This window comes from Aquarana catesbeiana, linkage group LG01 (genome assembly GCF_042186555.1).
Source record: "Aquarana catesbeiana isolate 2022-GZ linkage group LG01, ASM4218655v1, whole genome shotgun sequence".
NCBI classification, from domain to species: domain Eukaryota; kingdom Metazoa; phylum Chordata; class Amphibia; order Anura; family Ranidae; genus Aquarana; species Aquarana catesbeiana.
The window spans coordinates 56694589-56716718 of NC_133324.1; the positions used below are offsets into that span (position 1 = coordinate 56694589).

Sequence of the window (22130 nt, forward strand, 5' to 3'; positions counted from 1 at the left end):
TAAATTTTTTTTGTTTTTGTTAATTTTACTTTTATTTTTCTATTTTGACACTTTATTTTTACATTTTTTTTTTTTAATCACTTTTATTCCTATTACAAGGAATGTAAACATCCCTTGTAATAGGAATAAGCATGACAGGTCCTTTTTTTCAGTGATTTCTGGGGCCAAAAAGTCCTCACATCTCTCCTCTAGGCTGGGAAGCCTGAAATTAAAAAAAAAAATCTCAGCTTCCCAGCCGAGGCGGGGGCGGCATTTTTTCAAATGCAGATGCCAGGCGTGAGAATATAACATCACGCCCGGCCTCCGAATGATCATAGAGACATAGCGCCATCTGGCTGCCGGAAATCTCTATGGTCAGCATCCGGCCGGTTGGTACCTTCTCTGGTTCACCGATGGCAGGGGTGAGCTGGGAGAGGCACCGGAGAAGGGGGGGGCTCCCCTACCGCTGCCTGTAAGACGAACAAACGGCTGAACAGCCGCTATGATCATTCTTATGGTGAAGAGAATCGCCGGCTCTAGAAGCAGATATCTGAATGATGCCTGTAGCTGCAGGCATCGTTCAGATATCACCGCTCAAAGTCTGCGATGCCATATGACTTTATGCGGACGGCAAGGCGTTAATAGCCACAAATGTATTATATTTATTGTATTATAATATAAAATTATCATTGACATTATCATTGTGATGTATATAGCCTGTATAGAAAGCAGAGCTGTGGGAGGGACCAAACAGGCTCCACCCTACAGGCTGCCTGCAGAAAACTACAGGAGGGGGCGGAGTCGAGACCAGTCATCCTGCACAAAAAGAGAGAGCAGCAGTGAGCGGTCTTTATTACAGGAAGCTCCTGTACAGAGGGAAAGTTTCACACTGAATTACTGCACAGATCTGGAAGGAATACAAAAGCATACCAAGATTCAACCAAGAATACACACTGCTTAAGTAAAATAAGCAAATATAAACCCCCCTCCCAACCTTTAATAGTGGTGCACCTAAATGAAAATTCAGGGTGCACTTTGCTGGAAACTGAAATGAACAGTTTAAAAAAAAAAATATATATATATATATATATATATATATATATATATATATATATGTATAATAATTAAATATAACTGTATTAATCTTTTTCATTAAGTTCAATTTCAATGAATTTATTTTCAGCCATTATTGGCACCAATAACTCTATTTTCGGCCAATAATTTTTGACGGCTGATATATCGGTACCTTTTGAAGAAAGATTGACTCCCTGATGTTGCCCATTTGGATCCCTTGCCAGCACTGCTTCCAGGTGCAGGGGACAGCAAATCTCTTTTGGGCAGTCTCCTCACTATGACATCACCAATGCAAACTCCTCTTTTGAAACCCAAGAGGATCCAGCCACTAAACAACCAGTACGAAGTGTCTAGGTCATGCAGGCAGTGGGGTAGACCCAAAGATCTGCTCTAAAGTGTACCTAAATCCCCCCCCCCAAAAAAAAACAAAAATTTAATATATACTTCAACTAACCAGTCATTTATATGTGGCGCTGGCTTTAGGCTCCTTTCAAACAAGAACGGACTGAATTTTTGTTATTTCCTATGGCGTTAGGGAAACCCTGGAACATAATAATTCGCTATCTGTGTCCCATCTGGAAAATTTTCCTTTACTTCTCTTACCTTGTAGAGCCAACAGGAAATATAGCTAGGTACACTCTATTCTAACCGATTCAAAATTCGCTATGTGGGTAGTCCTGTTGGCCACCTTCCGCCCAACATTCTTTGAGGGATCAAAGGAGGCAGGTGGAAAATGGTTGGCCGAGCAGCAGCTGTCTCCAATCCCGGTACAATTGCCTTGGAGGGAGATTCTTCCATCTGCGTTGTATACATTGGATCGGGGAATCCATTTGAATATTTACGCCTAGCCCAAAGGTTGAACAAAAATAAGTTGTGTGTGTGTATAAAACCAACATTAGAGGATATCCCCTCTTAGACTGCCTTCCAAACAAGTGTTCCCGTTGGACAATTTTCGTTTATTCCTGTTCTGGTGATAACTTAACATTTTGGATTTTCCCACCTGGTGACAAACAAATAATAGTTTTATATACACTTTAATCGATACTTGCAGGCTACCTTTAAAAAAATGGGGCTTTGTTAGAACCACTTTAAGCTTGTCACCTTCACAGGAATAGTAGGTGAAAGATAGGAAACAAATTAAAAGCCTGTAGTTCCCCTTTTTAAGTTGACTCACTGCTGCTTTCATAAATCTTTAACCCCGATGTGCTTCCGGGCTTCATAACTGGAGCAAATTAACTGATCCTCAAATGCCTTGTACGTTTTATGAGCGCAAAATATGAGAAGGTATTAAAAATCTGTGTAAGAGGCTCCTTTGGAGATTAATGGTCGCAGCATATAATAGGTTAAATCAGTGTGATTAATACTCGTCCTCCTTAATTAGACAGCCATAATTACTTTTTCAAGAGCGCCAATAAATCTCTAAATAGCGTTAGAACTGGAAGAACCTGGATGTCTCGAGTGACATGTAACGCGTGCAGGCAACCCACGTCCTGCAAGCATTTTATTTCTCCTAAGGAGGGTTTTGCAAGTTGATGGTGAAATTAAAGGCACAATTAAATGCAGGTTAGAAGAAAACATCCCCATACATCTTCAACTGCAGGACCACAACTTGTAATGTGCAATATATCTATTTGGCACCCATAGTTGTTAGCTTATGTTTTGTTTTGTTTTTTGTTTTTGTTTTTCTGTAGACCTCATTAGGCTGGTGGTACTAGGGGGTACTGGTCATCAAAAGTTCAATGCTTCCATTTCTTGATTGGCGGGGTGCAAGCTGGGTGTTGTCTTCATTATCTCCTGTAACAAGCACTATAGAATCTTCTTCTGGCTGAACTGAACAGTAGAAACCAGCCAAGATTTATCAACGATTTCAGTTCTTCACTCCATTATTCATCTTTGCCCTCACCTTGCCCCTCAAAAGATACTTTGCCTGAGTCATGCAATGGATTCTCAATATTCACACCTTTAAACCTAATTTTTGTAATTTGTGTGCTTTGGCTAGATTGAAGATCTTCCATTTTAAGTGGTTCTGTTACTGAATCTATAACCATTTTATTGGCTTACTCATGTTTCTTGTGAATTAAAGGGGAAGTCATGCAATTCCCACACCCTTTACCACAGCAAGTAGAAAATACTCCCTTCCTTTTCCTTTACCTCTCAAATCAAGAGTTCAACTCCCACTCAAGTTTTGTATATAGTTAGATCTTCTTTTAGGTTGTTATTGTAGTCTGTGCCCTCATTGATGATATTTCCCTTAGATAATATCCATATTATTCCATGACTGGAAAGGAGTATAACTGGGTTCAGAACTTTGGGTTCTAGCTTGACTTTTTATCCAGAATGCCCTTCCAAAACCGTTGCAGCTAAAAAAATAAAAAGTACCATTGCGATGGTAAAATGACTCTATCCCCTGCTAGAGGGCAGTGCAGAGTTTACATTCCCTAGCCTGTAGCTTGTGGCTGGCTGAAAACCAGGAATGGGCAGAGTGCCCTTTATAACATAAGGCCAGACCTCTCCTCGGCTTGGTGCACGCTCAGTATTGTACAGAGAGCTTGGAGTAGTGGACAAGATTTTGCGCCAGCCTCTGGCACTGGAAGGTGTCTTTGTTCTTGTGCTACATGCTCATTCCTATCTTCCGTCTGCTAATTGTGCAGAAATATACTTGGATTGGGATGGCCAAGCAGTGGAAAATGCCTATTATACCTCATGTAACTACCTGTGGATATTTACAGCTTGGCTTGAGAAAAAAGGATGGAGCATCATCCACCCATTTTTAAGGTTAAGTTGCAGTTTGTTAATGGATTGTGTTTGATACAGGGTGATCAAAGCAGAACTGTAGAAGGTCTAGCTTGCTAACATGGTTGATATCTCATGCCCAAAATGTCATTTTTAGATTTCAAATTCAAATCTGTTGTATCTAAGTTGATTTCACTGTTGGCACAAGCAGCAATGTTAAGCCAACCATAGAAAACTTTTGGGTACTCGCCACTATTTCTTAATGATTCAAAAAATAGAAGTTGCACAGGTGTGGTTAATGCCAGCCTTCCCTTTTCACGTGGAGAAGAGTGAAGGATCATCCAGGTATTAGGCAGGCCATAATTGATACAATTTTTTTCCCACTGCTGGCAATAAATTGTATCCTAAAAATCCAATATTCTGGTTGTACACAAGTCCAGGAGTCTCCAAACTTTCTAAAGAAAGGGCCAGTTTACTGTCCTTCAGACTTTAGGGGGGTGGGACCTTGCCCAGTGGGAGTAAACAATGCCTGATCTTTGGTAATAAAGGGAGAAATAGTTGGAATTATGTATGCCACATCATTGGTGTCCGTGGATGTAATTATGCCCCATTGTTGGTGTAAGTGGCAGAAGATAAGCCTCAAGGACTAGATAAAGGCAAGCAAAGGGCCGCAGTTTAGGAGACCACTGGCCTAGACCTAAAAATACAGTGTTACACAGTTATAATGTTATATCGCTAGATGTTGTGGTGATATTATTTTCTCTTCATTTTACATATTTGAAATGTATGAGTCAATTTGGTGTTTCAGATAATTAATATTATTTTTTTATTTTTTTTTTTATTTTCGTTTCGTTTTAGGTGCATGAAAAGGTACAGAAGCATTCTGGACTGCATTACGACTCCGGAGTTCCTCCAAACATCACCAGTGACACCTTAAAACCAAAGCACCAGCAGAAAAGTAACCAGCATCATCTTGACTGGTTACCGAGCTCAGACTCTGGAGCCACAGCACAGAGCAGTTTCCTGGATGCTGAAACTGGCAAGGAAACAACTAATGCCACCAAGAGTCCAAAGCCAGAAATGGCTTCTCCAATTCTCAAGTCTCAGTCAAAGAAAACAAATGCAGGAAGTCCTTGGAGACAGATTTCAAATGCAAAGGATAATTCAGCTTCCAGTGCCGTTCCATCACCAAGCAGCAACAGCATTTTATCAGTAGCTAACATTTCCGAGCCAAGTAATGGTCTTTCAACATTAGAAGACCAAAAAGCTGGGGACTCACAGGAGAAGCCTTTGTGTACTGCAAAAAAGAAAGGTGGCAAAAAGGAGCTGAGTCAAGCTGCACAGGCAGTAGAACAAGAACGAGGGAAAAATAATCCAAAAGCAAGTGATCATAAAAGTCATGAAACTGTGGACGGTAAGAAGGATGCTGAAGGTTCAGCAGCTGTGCAACAGCGGCAAGATACAGCTTCTGCGAACTGTGGTGAGAACGATTCAAGCCATGTGAAGATAACACTTCCTATAAATTCTACACCAGTGGATCCACCCTCAAATAGAAGGAAGAAAAAACAGTCTTTGAAGCCAGCTTTGGATAAAAACTTGCCGGATGAAAACCAGCATTCTGGGAGGCCGTTAGTTAATGAAGTGAGCAATCAAACAGTTTCTCAGCCCCAACCAGCCAAGAAGGATAACAGAGTGGTTAAACAGGGTAAAGTTACGAGTAATGAGTTGCCATCAAAGTTGCCAGAGATGACTGGAAGCGTAGGGAAAACGTTTGCAAATGGCATGACCCGTCTGCAGAAGTCCGCTGCTGCTGCTGCTGCTCCTCCTGTATCAAAAGCCATTTCTGAGAGCTCCAGATCGAAATTGCCTGTTTTGCAGCACCCCAGATTTGCTGCCAAGAAAAGATGGACATGTGGAAAGCCTAAAGCAAATGCTAATCATGAAAATTCTGTTTCACATTCTGAGAAAATTGTGGTGGATCCACCCTCTGCTTACCCAATAACTCCCTCCAGTCCGCTTTATACAAATACAGATAGCCTTACAGTAATTACACCAGTGAAGAAAAAAAGGGGTAGACCAAAGAAACAGCCTTTGCTTACTGTTGAGACGATCCACGAAGGAACGTCTACAAGTCCAGTAAGTCCCATTAATAGAGAGTTCCCTGGCATCAAGAAAAGAAAGGGAAGGCATTCCCTCTCTGAACTGGTCCAAATGCCATCTGCAACGGAAAAGAACATTGGTGAGTTAGATTTTCACAAAAAGGTTGGAAAGCTTGGAATGTTAGATAAGAAAACCATAAGAACAATCAACAAGATGAAAACTCTCAAAAGAAAAAATATTCTAAACCAAATTCTGTCTTGCTCAAGCAGCATCGCCTTGAAATCTAAAACTCAGCCGCAATCCAACGCAATAGCAACAGTAACCACAACTCTTGACGCTAGGTTAGGCAAGCAGATTAATGTCAGTAAGAGGGGAACAATCTACATAGGGAAGAAAAGGGGGAGAAAGCCAAGAGCAGAACAGGTTCCCCAACAGAATGAACAAAGAACAGCCATTAAACCAAGCAGGCCTGTTTCTAGCCAGCCAGAAATCCCAACAGTGCCTTCTAACTTGCAGTCATTTGTGGCATCTTCACCAGCAGCTATTCACAATTTTACAACCCAGCTAGTAGGTTCTAATGGCAACCTTAGCCCTGCCAGCACTGATACAATGTTTTCGGATTTAAAAACCATGCCAAATCTTCAGCCAATCAGTGCTCTTCCAACAAAAACCCAGAAAGGAATCCATGGCAGCTCTTGGAAGTTGTCTCCACCCAGGTTAATGGCTCACTCCCCGTCTCACCTATGTGAGATAGGATCCTTAAAGGAAGTCACACTGTCCCCCGTGAGTGAGTCACACAGTGAGGAAACCATCCCAAGTGACAGCGGCATTGGCACAGACAACAATAGCACTTCTGACCAAGCCGAGAAGAGCTCAGAATCCCGTAGAAGGTACTCCTTTGATTTTTGTACCCTGGACAACCCAGAGGTTATACCATCTGAAACCAGCACAAAGAGCAAGCACGGCCACAGGCAGAAACATCTCATGGTTGACAACTTTCTTGTTCATGAAAATGTTAAAAAGCCAAAGCACAAGAGAAAGCGGAAGGGTTTGCAGAACAGGGACAATTTGCAGTTTCTTGCAGACCTTGAAGACCTGATAAACAAGTTTCAAGTCTTTAGAATTTCCCACCGAAGTTACACCTTTTACCATGAAAATCCTTATCCCAGTATCTTCAGGATTAACTTTGATCACTATTACCCTGTGCCATATATTCAGTACGACCCCTTGCTCTACCTTCGCCGAACCTCTGACATGAAATCAAAGAAAAAGCGTGGTAGACCTGCCAAAACCAATGACACCATGACAAAGGTGCCTTTTTTGCAAGGGTTTGGATACCCTATTCCCAGTGGAAGTTACTATGCACCATATGGAATGCCTTACACATCAATGCCTATGATGAACCTTGGTTATTATGGTCAGTATCCAGCTCCTTTGTATCTGTCTCATACGCTAGGAGCAACATCTCCATTCATGAGGCCCTCTGTTCCACCACCCCAGTTTCATACATCTTCACATATGAAGATGTCTACAGTCGCCAAACATAAGACAAAACATGGAGTACACCTCCAGTCAGCAGTAGGTATGGGCTTAGGTGACATGGCTCCTAAAACAGGAACAGTTGGACTTTCAAGCAGCCGGCTCCACAAAAGGAAACACAAACATAAGCACAAGCATAAGGATGATCGCATCCTTGGGGGACATGGTGATTTCGGTGGGTTTTTTTCTGCCAAATCCACAAGCTTTTCAGGTCATACCACAAATGACAAGCTCAGTCCTTCCAATAAGGATCTTTCCTCTGTAAACGAGAAAAGCAAACACAAAGAACGACAGAAACACCAGCATTGTGAAACTGGACAGAGAGGTCCAAAGTCTACTTTTGAGGTGGACACACTTTCCTCCTTATCACTTTCAGATGGTCAGCACTGGACTCAGTCAAAAGACAAAAATGACTTGAGCAGTGAAGCTGTTGATAGCTGTTTAAAAAGGTACTCTGGAAATGACTGCAGTGGCCGAGTGGACTCTTCTGACTTGTTTGGGGAGATTAATTCATCCAATGATAGGAGAGATGGTGACCTAAGTGGGAATAAAAGACGGACCTTTGAAGGTTTTGGTTCCTACAGAGAAAAGGACCTTCAGTCATTTCGAATGAACAAGAAAGACAGGAATGTGTTTGAGTCTTCTGGATCAAGTAAGACCCGTTTTGTTATAAGTTTGGTTGATATTTATTTTTATGACAATGATATCTTGGAAAACCTATCTGGTCTTTATAAAGGTTCTCCTTTATCCAGTTCATGACATATCAAGTAGTAGGTAGTCACATTCAAACTGGAATATTATAGCTGAGGAATGTGAAATGTGAAAATTACAGAAGAAGTCTAGATTAAATGTGACTAACATTTACTAGATATGTCTGTTTATGGGATTTTTTTCTCAATATTCATTACTTCTACAAAATTACTGCCCCCCACTGTTCTTCAGAAAATGCTAGTTGCCTGGCGGACTGACTTTAATACTTTGAACTAGTGACCTAAAACAAAAAATACAATAATGGATGCGAAACCCATGCTTGTTCCAGGCCATTGACTCGGAAAGCAGTGAAAATCATACGGGTGATAGCTAGGCAACTAACATTTTTAGAAAATGATTGGAAATGGCAGCCTACATATTTCAAGATTATTTTCAAATTAGATGACGTCAGGCGAGGGGTAGGCATGGCCATTTTTGCATAGAGTGCCATTTTCTATGTTAAATGTTTGGCACTTTTAGGCCCCTTTCAGCCTGACGGACTCATTGGGTCTGCCTGTCAGTTTTTCAGGTTTACCCGATTGGACCATTCATTGCTCTCTATAGAGTGGTGGATGTCAATGGACGTGTGTCCATTTGACACCAGTCGACATCTGATCTTGTCCGCTAAAAACAGACAGATGAGGATCCCTTCTCCAAACGTCTGGCAGGTCGGATGGAAACGGACAGGCGGTCCACTTCCATCCAACAGCCCCATAAAGAACAGTGGGTTGTGCCATGTGTGCTTTACATCTGCGGAGCAGACACAGACCTGTCATCAGTGTTAATTTTAGTCTTAGGACTAAAATGGCATTTTAGTTTTAGTCCCATTTTAGTCTTCTGCAATTGTTTTAGTCGTATTTAGTTAACTAAATCTACATTTTAGTCGACTAAAATGTCCTAGTTTTAGTCGACTAAAATCTCCAGTACATTTCAGTAATTGCAATTTAGTTTTAGTCATAGTCTTTTGACTAAAATGGCATTGTAGTTTTAGTCTCATTTTTGTCTTTTGACTAAAATGGCTTTTAGTTTTAGTCGTATTTTAGTCTTCTCAATTATTTTAGTTTTAGTCGTATTTTAGTTGACTAAAATAATATTCATGACTAAAACGTTTTAGTCGACTAGATTAACACTGCCTGTCATCCACCTGCTCACCGGAGATCAATAGAGAGATCCCCTGCTAAGCGGACAGACCCCGCCCATGTGCAAGGGGCCTTAACATGGCATTTTAACTAAGACACATCAATAAGGCAAATATAAACATTAGTACTCCATAACAGACTGTCTAGTCTGCAAGTGCACTTTCATCTCTTGGCTCTCTCCCTCAGCCTGCTTTTCCTCTACCTTCACCCTCAAACACGCTCTCACTAACCTTCCTTTTTGCGATTATGCCCTCTTTTCTCAAATTCTCATCTCTTTACCCTCCTATCCACCCCACAACCTATACAAGTCACCCTCAATTGTGCCCTCTCAATATTACTGCACTCATCTGTTCTTTCTGAGTCCGTGTAATGTTACTACTTACAAATCACCAGGGCATTTGCCTTCATATAAATCCTCGCTCCCACCTCGCCTCCCTCACCCTCCTGCTACCCCTAATTTCTGTATATATCACCCCAAACCCTGGCTCTCCACCATCTATTTCTCACCCCCGGAACCAGCAGTCTCCCTCCTCTAGCGGCAGCTGCAATCCTCACTCTTTTGTTTTTAATTACCCTGCTTCCTCGAGCTAGCCCCCCCCCCCCCATGTTCCCTCTGGAATGCCCACTCAATTTCTAACAAACTTGCCTCTGCCAATAACCTTTTACTCTCCAACAACCTTGAACATGCTTGCTGTTACTGAAACCTGGCTCCAGGAATCCGACTCTGCCTCCAGCAAGGTCCAGCTTGCCCCAATGTAACTTTGCATAGGCCACATCTGTGTGATTCCTATAATGAAGGTGGAAATCACTGTAGCAGCTACTACCACAATCTACTAATTTAAACTTAAAAAAGAGGTTTGGTTGAAGTTGTGTATTAATAAGAAAGCCTAAATAGTTTTACTTAGATTATAAGAGCAGACATGACCCAAATTTACCTCAAACCTTAGAGCATGTCCCAGCATTTCTTTCTTTTATTTTGTTCCTAAAGGAAGAAACAAGTTTTGTTCATTTCTGTGATGTCATCTGCAGGCTTGTAAAATTCTTGCAGGGGCAACTGCTGTGACCTAAACATTCCCCATAACTACATCTCACAAGGGCCTTTTCCTTACCCACAGTATGTGGTCTGGTTCTTAGAAGTCAAAGCAGCAGCATTGTTTTGTTTGGGGGCAAACCAATATATGCTTTTACAGTGGGGCCAGAATAAGTGGAGTTCTGTAGTCCAGCAGGCTGGGCTGTCAACACTGCTTGGGGTAAATTTATGTACTTCTTGTATAGCAGTGATCTACTTTTTTTTTTTATTAATACACTTTTACAAAAATGGATTTGCATTCTTAGAAAAAACCCAGTTGTACCTCTTTAAAAATGTTTAATTCCAAGGAAAATCTCAAAGTATTAAGCTTTAAGAAATCATATATTATTTAACGGTCATTAGTAATCCTACGTTTTACGAGCAGTTTCCTAGTAAGGGTTACTTTAAAGAATATTTACATTTTCTGCTGGGGTATAATTATATTTTCAGTGTAATTAGAACAGGGGGCATGTTACATTTAAGTCGTTTTAATGTTTTCAGGGGGAAAAAAAAAAGAAAAAAGTCCGCTCAATTAAAATGTTCATTGGCTTTCTGATTGCGAGTTGCGTGATTGCTCCTTGCAGAAGTTATTACCCGGCTTCCATAGGAGAAAAAAAAAAATTGTTCTCTTAATTAAAAACTACAGTAGAAATGAAACAGTAATTAAATGGACTTCAGTATTCAACAGCGAGCTGGGGATTTGAATCCTCCCTCTCTCGCCCGCGTTCTCCACTTCTCATTCCCGAAGATAAAAGAGTTAATCTATTTCAAAGGTATTTCCAAAGGCATTTTTAGCACATCTGCTTTGTTCTTGAAATATATTAAGATGAATTGAAAATATTTCTTGAAAAGCGTCTTTATTGATTGTTGGAAAAAGCATTTTTGCTTGTGGAAATATTGGACACTGGAGGCCATGCTAATTCTTCGGCTTTTCTGACTGCCCATAGAATTTATGCTTCTTTCCTCGATTAACAGTTGGCTGTATTTTCTTATGGTTGGCATCATGTTAGTGGGTCACATGTTGCCTTGTTTGTAGGGCAGCACAAGGTTAGTAGCCTACAAATGCCTTCTGGAATTCCTCCTTAAAAATGCAGGGCTCTCGGCATGTGAAGGTGTCTAGGCACTGCTGTGCTGTATCTGCAGTGTGAGATTTAGGCACTGCTGCCTAAAGCAGCCCATAGACGATTCCATTTTTTTCCCTGTAAGGAAAGAAAATTGCTCGATTCCCCCATCAACACAGCCACTCAAATCCAGATTTAACCAGCCAAGCTTTTAGCAGAGATCCTTTACTACAGGGGTCTCAAACTATGGCCCCTCCAGTTGTTCAGGAACTACATTCCCATCATGCCTAGTCGTGTCTTTGAATGTCAGAGTGTTACAATGCCTCATGGGATGTGTAGTTCCGCAACAGCTGGAGGGCTGTAGTTTGGAGATCCCTGCTCTACTGGATATCTTGGAGGATCTCTGCTAAAGGCTTGGCTGGTTAAATCTGGATCCGAGTTACTCCATTTATAGAAGCCCAAAGTGTGATATCAAATGAGCACGAATGACCACTCTATAATCTGAGAAACATTGTAGTCTGGTAAGCAAGTTGGCTGTATCATTGTGGTGCTGTGTGGATCTTTTGGTTACACTGGGGATGTTGCTGGGATATCTATTTTGAAAATGATGAGGTTGTGTGCCTCCTGGCCTGTGGTCATGCACATTATCATGTTCATTAAAGCATGGTACAGCAGCACACGGTATATACATGTTGCGGTGTGCTGCCACCACACATGGCCAAAATAAATGCACCCCCCTCCCCCACTAGGGGTGCAAATCTTCACTGGTTTCATGATTTGATTTGTTTACAATGATTATCCTGTCCACGATTTGATTCAATTCAACATGGGATATGATCAACATGTATACATACATAAGTGGTCCATATAGTGAACTTGGTGTTGAGTTTCTTCACTTTAAGGTCATCCAAAAGGAAAAGGGGGAACTCTTTATGTCTAGAGGAAAAAAGATTTAATCTCCAAATACGGAAAGGTTTCTTCACAGTAAGAGCTGTGAAAACTTGGAATAGACTCCCTCCAGAGGTGGTTCTGGCCAGCTCAGTGATGCTTTAAGAAAGGCCTGGATTCTTTCCTAAATGTACATAATATAACTGGGTACTAACATTTATAGGTAAATAGGATCCAGGGAAAATACGATTGCCTCTCTGGGATCAGGAAGGATTTTTTTCCCCTGCTGTAGCAAATTGGATCATGCATTGCTGGGGTTTTTCGCCTTCCTCTGGATCAACTGTGGGTATAGGATTGTGTATATGTTGTATTTTTTTTTGGGTTGAACTGGATGAACTTGTGTCTTTCTTTAACCTGACTAACTATGTAACTATGATTCGGTGATCCATCACGATTACTGCGCAAGTGCGCATTGTTAAAGACTTTTTATGCAAAAATTCAAGCAGTCAGAAAAGCTAAAATTTTCTCCAGGGGCAGAGGGATGGATGGGATCAGACACAGAGGGATGGATGGGATCAGACACAGAGGGATGGATGGGATCAGACACAGAGGGATGGATGGGATCAGAGGCAGAGGGATGGTGGGATCAGTGGCAGATGGATGGTGGGTTCAGAGGCAGTGGGATGGATGGGATCAGTGGCAGTGGGATGGATGGGATCAGAGGCAGTGGGATGGATGGGATCAGAGGCAGTGGGATGGATGGGATCAGAGGCAGTGGGATGGATGGGATCAGAGGCAGTGGGATGGATGGGATCAGAGGCAGAGGGATGGATGGGATCAGAGGCAGAGGGATGGATGGGATCAGAGGGATGGTGGGTTCAGAGGCAGTGGGATGGATGGGATCAGAGGCATGGATGGGATCAGTGGCAGAGGCATGGATGGGATCAGTGGCAGAGGGATAGATGGGATCAGTGGCAGAGGTATGGTTGGGCACAGTGGCAGAGGGATGGATGGGATCAGAGGCAGAGGGATGGATGGGACCAGAGGCAGAGGGATGGATGGGACCAGAGGCAGGGGGATGGATGGGACCAGAGGCAGGGGGATGGATGGGACCAGAGGCAGGGGGATGGATGGGACCAGAGGCAGGGGGATGGATGGGATCAGAGGCAGGGGGATGGTGGGATCAGAGGCAGATGGATGATGGGATCAGAGGCAGATGGATGATGGGATCAGGCAGAGAGGTAATGGTAGTGGAGGAATGGGATCAGTGACACTGGCAGTCAACTGCTCTCCGTGTCAGTCGATTCCTCCTCCTCCATGCTGCTCAGTGTGTTTTCTCCTTCCGGTGCCTTCAGTGAAGCCTCTCCTGATGTCGGGTCTCCTCGAGCTCCTCCCCCCTGCACTGTACTGGCTGTCAGCTCATCAGCTGACTTTCTGCTTCAGTGAAGGGAAGGGGGCTCTATGTTTCTACCGGAGAGGCAGAGCACCGCACGGAGCGACAGATGACGTCATCACAGATCGATTTGGCCGACTCGCAGCATCGGTGCAACATTGTGAACGTCTGAATCGTGATGCATCAATGCTGCGATTATATTTAACACCCCTACCCCCCACACATGCAATATAGAACATGTGGATGACGTTGCGATTCACTGTTGAGGGCTCTTTGAAAATAAAAGGACATGCTCAACACATCGTAGAGAGATGCACAAGTGTGAATGGTCCCATAATGGTTTTATTGAACTCAGAATTGCGTTAAATGATGTTTCTTTCATCTGCCCGGAGTCTGGGTTTAAAAAAACAGCTTGAAGCAAGTGTAAAAAGCTCTCAGTTCTCTTATGTATTCCTTCAAACATCTTGAAATAAGTGTTGGGTTCAGATGTTGTAATTACCTGTCAGAAAGAGGAAGCTCAGGGTTCAGATAACCGGAGTGGTGATAATCTCCAATAGTTCACAGAACAGACCGGAGGAGGGCTAGTGGCTTGGAGTCTATAGAATGTCTTCCTTACTTTGTGCATAACCAGAATGGGGCGATACCAGTTTTTGCCCATTTTGTTTAACATCTTTTGGCAAGAGAATAAAAAAAATCTTGGAAGTGTATTTCAGTGCTGCATTTTGTTTCATCAGATGTGCCTAATCCTCAAACTTGCGCTTTTCTGAAACTGTTGTCACCATATTCATTTTTTACGTCTGTGGAGGTTCTCATTTGTCCAGGTCAGGGTATATCTAGTAGAAGTTGGTCACATTCAACTCGACCTGTTTTGGAGATTATCCAAGCCACTATGTTGCAAACACCTCCCATCCTCTCCTAGGGCAATAACATCTGTCTTTCCATGGTGTTTGGATTAAGGTGTTAGTACTACCGGTGTGGATTTAAATGCTGTGGTATCTTCCTGACACTTATTAGACCTAAAAAAATGGCTTAGAGAAGCTCGAAAATGTCTTCAACATTGGACAACAAGTCCAGTTGAGTGTGACACGGGAGCGAATGTCGGGCGACATCAGCCAGCTCAAAAAATCCAGCCGACATTTGGCCGGTGTGTATGGCAATGGCCGTCTTCTTTCGGATGAGCATGCTGGAAAACCAGTGGCCTATCAGCGCTCTTAGCCATTTGTGGGGATGGGGGTGTTTACATTCCTTGTGACAGCAAAGTAAGTGATCATAAAAAAAAACATTTTAGGAGAGAGTGTAAAAATAAAAAAAAATTCAAATAAAATAAATTGTTTAAAGCACCCCCATGCTCCCGTGCTTGTGCACAAAGGAGGTGGTTAAAGTTGGCTATAGACCATACATTGTTGGTTAAATTTTGCATAAATTTTACCGTCCTCTAGACCATTTTTCCCAGTAAACCAAAACATGTAATGGGTGAGCTTAGAGCAGTCACCCTTTCTATTTTCTTTATCTTGGAAAAGTAATCCACTCCATAAATTTCGGTCAGATCTTACCCTCAAGGACACTAACTGACATGTGGGATCAGATCTGAATGGACCAAAAGTCATAACAATTGTCCAATCTAGCCAAATTTGGTTGGATCGGGCCACAGTCTTTTTTGGGCGCCTTAACAGACTTCTATGCTGGAACAAAGATGACCACCAGGACATTTGAGTTTGCCCCATGATATACGTGAAAAGTACATGAACGAGAAGTCTAGGCTTTTTTGGTCCTTCCTCCTTTTGTGGTCATTTTTGAAATATTAATTGAAGAGCTTTTCATTTTTATGTGTTCAAAATGCTTAAAAAAGTCCTGGCACAGAACTACTTCTCCTTGCTCAGTGTGTTCACACTTCCTGTTTTTCACTTTGACAACAACCTCGGAAACCTCAGTGTTCTCATTCTCTGACCACAAGCAAACATTAACACAAAGGTGAAGATGTCCTGTTCAAAGTTTATGGAGAAACTCTATACATTTTGTTTAACATCATTGATAATCCTGACTTCTTTGGCTTATGTCCCACTGCAGAGCTGCACTCATTCCACCAACATTATGGTTTTCTGTAGCCAATTGGAGATTTCGTGTGTCAAGTTTGCAGTAATGGACCTTGTCAGTGGTCATGACCACCATTAATAGGGGCAGCCACTGCCATTCCGCTTCTGTGCTTATGTCAACGTGACTTCTCTGAAGGTTTTGCTATGTGTAGGTTCGATTAACAAGAGTTAAAATGTTGTCGAAATTTAATAGACGTGTTCCTACCCAAATCTTGGTGTGCTTTGGTATTTCTTCCAGATTTGTGCAGTATTCCAGTGTGGAACTTTACCACTGTGTAGACACCTTCTGTAATATCCAAGTTGGCAACCAAAAAGTACATTTATATACTTTACGGCTTGAGAAATATATTTCAATGGAAGCATTTGTGTCCAGAGTTCAGCTTTAATTTTAGGTTACCATCAAACTTAAAATATACCCTTGAGGTGGCGCCAGCCTTTCTATCCTTACTGTGCTAATCAAACAGCCTACCAAAAAAAAATGTTTTATAAATAAATATATGCAGCTGCCCCTTTAAGTGATTATCACTAATTAGGGTTGCACCGATACCGAGCATTTGCACAAGTGGAAATGTTCCGATTGCTTGATCCGATACCTGTGTCCATAGCTTAGCAGGGGAAGCCGGGAAGCCTGGCAGATGATCAGTGTGGGCAGTTACAGGCACCGATTTCCCTGTATACCTTTCAATAAAGCAGCTGACATCCGCTTCTCCTTTTCTGCCTCCTGCGGCTGTCAGCTGCTTTATTAAAAGCTATACAAGGAGATCGGTACCTGTAACTGCCCGCACCAGTCATCCTTAGTGTCCCCTGTGTCCTGCCCTGGCTCCCCGGGTCCTATTCCGTCTCCCTGGGTCCTGCTCTGGTCCCCCTCTGTGCTCCTCCTGTCCCCCCCTTTCATCCTGGATCTGTCAGAATGGAGAGCACAGGAAGGAGACGGTAAATCTGTCATTTACTGGCTCCTTCCTTTTCCCAATGCACACAGTCATTGATCACTGACTGTACATTCATAAGTGAGCATCGTAAACTGAGTTAGGATGTTTCAGTTTATGAATGGGAAGAACCCTTTGTCTCCTGTCCATTTGCAGCTGAGGCTGCAGAAAAAGGGACTGGGGAATCTGTGTCCTAAATCTCTTTCCCTGTCTGAAAAGGGAGATGTCGGGGTTCTGTTTACACCCCTGATAGCTCACTAAAGCCCCCCAACAGGGCTGATTAAAAAATTAATAAATTAAAAAAAATAAAGAATTGTAATAAATATTTAAAAGGTTAAAGCGGGGGTTCACCCACACCGCCAAAAAAAAAAAAATATTAAAAGCCAGCAGCTACAAATACTGCAACTGCTGACTTTTAATACATGGCCACTTACCTGTCCCAGGGTCCAGCGATGTCGGCAGGGGACGCCGAGGTACCCGCTCGGTTCTCGGCAGCTGCCGCCGCCATCCTAGGTGAGGGAATCAGGAAGTGAAGCGTTGCGGCTTCACTTCCCGGTTCCCTACTGCGCGAGTCGCGCTGCGTGTCCCTAGTGGTCCCGCTCTCTCCTGTGAGCTGTGTGTTCCCAGCAGACAGCGCGGTCGGGACGGGAAGAGGCATAGACTCCCATGGGAGTCTATGCCGGAAGTGGGTGCAAATACCTGTCTTAGACAGGTATCTGCACCCCCCTCCCCCCTGAAAGGTGCCAAATGTGACACCGGAGGGGGGGAGGGTTCCGAAAAGCGGAAGTTCCATTTTTGTGTGGAACACCGCTTTAAATTGCAAACCCCCCCCCCAAAAAAAAAAAAAAAAATAACAAAAAATATAAATTAAAAAAAAATATATAAAATAAAACCTACTGACACAGTCCACGCCTCATCAGTGCTGCATATTGGTGCCAGTGTCACATGACATCAAAAAAAGAATCAGTATCGGCGAGTACTTGAAAAAAGTATTGGTACTCGGTCTTAAAAAAGTGGTATCAACCCTATCACTAATAATAACTATATATACAAACACAAGGTCCGGCGCTACAAAACCGATCGATCATAAGTTCATAAATTCCAAATTTATCATAAAACAATAAATTCCTTTTAAAATTATAAAAAAGTCCAAAGTAGAGCTAGAGAATAGAGAATCGTTTAACTGAGTGTCATTGTGCTGCCGATTTTGGCACAACCTTGGGGACCCAATAACATCAGGGGTTTAAACAATTGTTTAATCCTGGGAATTTGTAGTTTTTTTGTTTTTTTTCGTTTTTTACCACCCAGCATTGATAATTTAGTTCTAGATTTTTGCTTGGTGAAGCCTGTCATTGGCTCCTTATATTTAAAATTTTGCCTCACTTTCATTTCTAGGAATGGTGGTCACCAGGAGAAATAGAGAGCATACAACCTTACAAGCAGGGGACTGCAACAAAAAACAGGATTTCTAACCCATCGCCATACTATAATACACAAAACTAAAATTAAAAAAAATTTTAAAAAAAAAGCTTTTCAAGATTTGAAAAGATAATGGTGCAGATTTAGATTTGGAGTTTCTGCAGTCTTTTGCACTATATACAGCTGGGCTGCGCAGACACTAGTTTGGGTTGAGGGGAAATTTTCAATGACATATACCTGGGTATATACAAGGGATTATTCCTAAAATCACAAAATAAATATAACTTTTACAGTATTTGGTGCTGCACATTAAAAAATATTTTCTTCTATTTTTTTATTTCTTTTTTTTTTAATTCCCTCGGGAAATTAAAGTGCTTCTCCAGGCAAAAAAAATAAAATAATTCAGATTTGCATGGTTAACCAAAGCAGTTGTCAATAAAAGTATTCTTTTTCTGTTTTTCCTTAGTTATTGGATCCAAATGGCCCAGTGAATCATGCAGATTTCTTCCTCTGTGACCACTGCCCGTTCCGACAATGCTGTACAGCCGCAGTACAAGTGACTTCTGCCCACAGCGTTGTTGGGACTCTGAAGTGTGCAGCTTTATTATCTCTTTACACATTGATGTACATGGCAATTACTCCATTCAAAATGCGCATGTGCTGACAGTACCAGGCTGAGCCTTGGCAATGCTCACTGCTCCAGCAAGTCTCTGCGTGACACTTACTTTCATTGACAACAGGGATGGATGGTAGTCATGTAACCACAGAAAAAAAAAAAAAAACAATTTTAGCAAGGGAATGCTATAGCACTGACAGCTGTGGCTGTATATGAGTTTTGGTGATACCACCATTCCATCAAGTGCAACTATTAGTTATGAGTACTATCAGTAGAACTATAACATGGCTTAAGGAATAACTCCTCCTTCTGAAGAATGGTAGGATAAGCTCTAGACCGCTCGGTCTAATAAGTTGATGAAGCCAAAGTTTCAGGTTCTACCAGGGATACTAAGGTAGAAAGATGGGACCTGGCAGCACTGTCATTCATGTTATGGGTGCTTAGGCAGCAGCAAGAGTAAATATAAGCTTTTGGAGCAGTCTTTGGTCCCCAACTCCATCCACATCTGTAAAATCCTGGTCCTAAATTGAAGCCAATTAAAATTTGGGGTCAACTCGAGGTTTGATCCAAGGCCATAGTTTCTTGGAAGTGGCCAACTTGCTCAATAGAATAGTTCTGACTTCTGTTTTTTTTAAAAAAAGATGCAGGTTATTATAACCAGTCTCCAGCTTTCATCATTTCTCACTTGTGGCTGGAGTGGGTCCCCAGTTGTTTTTTTTCTGCTGTCGAGGACCCTAACAAGGGAGCTCCACAACCGCAAACATGGCTGACCTACCATTTTCATCAGCTTTTATGAATTCTTTATATAAACCTAAGGTGCAAGCCCTATAACTGGCGTAATGTTCACCCTCTTATCGATTCTGTGCAGGACCATTTCGAGATTGCACTTCAGCTAACGACAGAAGTAGTAGGTTCAATAAAAAGTCAAGCTTTAGCTTGCTGCAGCCATAGCAGGGGTTGTCTGATTTGTCCTCTTAAAGGTCACATTCGGTAAGAAGAAGATGGATTATCATTGCTGGCTTGTATGTTGCATTTCAGTGGTTGTCCAAACCCGTGTTCCAGCAGAGGGGGTGCCGTTTCTTTAACATGGCTTTTATTAACATGCCTATATAATGCCTCTGCCTATCGCCAAGCCAGGCTTTGCCAAAGGGGTGTGCGCTAAAACAAGTAGTCCTGGCAACTGGCTTCCTTTCCTATTGGTTCAGCTTCCTGTCAGTGGATCAGCTGATCCCTATGTTCCAGCCACGCCACTTCCGGTGACCTGTGCTATCCCACTGTTCGGCTGTGGCTGGTGGCTTTCTCACACGGGATCTGTTCTCCATCCTGATGTTCTGGTAAATGCAAGTTTCCCCTCGTCATCAGGGCTCTCCAGAAAAAACCTCTCCTGTTGCAGGTCGGGATCGGATCCACCTCTGGTAATGCTGTCCAACATTCAGCTTTGGCTTCTTGCTGCTCTTATTGCTGCTTTATTGTTAGAATAAACTGTTTTTATGACTTCCGGCTACTGATGTTACTGGGCTCTGGACTTCCAAACATCATTATCATTAGCCACACGCATATGGCCCATGGACAGTTTATATTCAGGTGCATTATCGCATGAGCGCCAGGCGGTGGTTTGTTTGTGCTCAAGTCCTAACTCAACTCAATCCACACTAAAGACCCAATGCAACTTTGTTAAAGAGACCATAAAAATTCAGATTAGTCAACCAAAACCATTATTGTTGCTAGAACTAGAACTATGAGTAAATGCTATAACTAAGGAAGAGCAAACTTCTGAAAAGTTTTATCAGTTGAGGTTGGGTCATTTTGTGAACTTCTGAAATTGCAGTCAGTTGAAATCCAAACCAGGTTCCAAAAAAGTTTGTATTACAGAGCATCAAAATTGTGAAGAAAGAAGAGAAACTCTAGACAAGCCCGGTCTAATAAGTTGATGGAGCCAAAGTTCCAGGTTCTACCAGGGATACTAGGTTAGAAAGATAGGACCTGGTAGCACTGGCATTCATGCTATGGGTGCTTAGGCAGCAGCAAGAGTAAATATAAGCTTTTGGAGCAGCCTTTGGTCCCTAACTCCAACCAAATCTGTAAATTGAAGCCAATTAAGATTTGGGATTAACTCTAGCCAAGGACATTGTTTCTTTGGAAGTGGCCAACTTTCTCAATAGAATAGTTCCTACTTCTGTTTAAAAAAAGATGCAGGTTATTATAACCACCCTCCATCTTTCATCATCCGTTATCACTCGTCTTCCAGCGTCAAACACCATCTGCTGCTACCTAGTTTTACCGATCCAAAATTTACCACTAAAATATTATTGCCGTGCATTCGCAAGTGGCAGTCCACACCCCCACCCCCCTGATTATTGTTGTGTATAAATAGAACGCCATGACAGCTACAAATTCCAGCTGATGCGATTTAACACATTTTTATATCATATAAATGTATTTCTTTTTGTGACAGCAGGCAGGTGCGACTCCATGGCAGTTTTCCCGGAAAACTCATGTGGTAATGGGGGGTTTTTGTTAAGTCAACTCTAAATTTAGCATGTCAGGTATAGTTGCCTTGCCATTCTATGCGAGTTCAAACAACAGGGATTAATTGTGTTTGATTTATTTTTTATTAGCGCCCACCTATTCTGCAGAATTTTCAGAGCTAGTATTAACATGTATCCCTTTTCCTTACCCCAGAATAGGTTGCAAATGGGGCCTGATTGCTGCGTAACCAATATAAGATGTGGCCTAGGGCAGCAGGGCCTCCAGGGGTGACATACAGCCAGCCACCTGTGCATTTTATTGCAAACTGTCAGGAATATATTCTTATCATAAAAGAAAAGGTTCCAGAACAGGGCAGTTAAAGTGTTACTAAAACCAGGAGCCTGCATTCATTATATCTGGTCTTCCACAGTACAGAGGAAATGCAATTATTTTGGTAAATATAAACTGCTAAATACCTTTTCTCATCAGCATTGTATAGCAGTCTTGTGACTTCTATCAGTGTCTGGTTAAAGCTTGTAGCTTGTATGTGGCTGTCCTATGAGGCTGCAGGATCCCTGACCCTCTGTCTGGTCAGTGCTGATTGGCCCTGTGCTGATCACATGCACTCTCCCAAAAAAAAAAAACTCTCTAGCAATACACTTTAAACTGAGCATGTGCAGCCTGACTCCATAGATTCTGTGTTATCAGGAAATTATCAGTGGAAGAAGGGGATGATCAGAGAAGCCAGGATCAAACAACCTTTTTGCATAATGCAGATGATTAACCCCTCAGGTTCCACAGTGAGTATAACAAGCATGCTTTACTGCATATACAGACTGATTTTTACTGTTGTGGGTTTAGTAAAACTTTAAGGACTGGCAA

General features: G+C 42.2%; 1 protein-coding gene across 2 annotated transcripts in view; it reads left to right on the top strand.

Moving 5' to 3' along the window:
* SETBP1 (SET binding protein 1) overlaps positions 1–22130 on the top strand; it is a 277298-nt gene that overhangs the window by 194923 nt on the left and 60245 nt on the right. For both annotated transcript variants that reach the window (XM_073618763.1, XM_073618770.1), the window contains one exon: positions 4645–8077. In XM_073618763.1, coding sequence (XP_073474864.1) covers positions 4645–8077 — 3433 coding nt within the window. The remainder of the gene's footprint in view (positions 1–4644; positions 8078–22130) is intronic.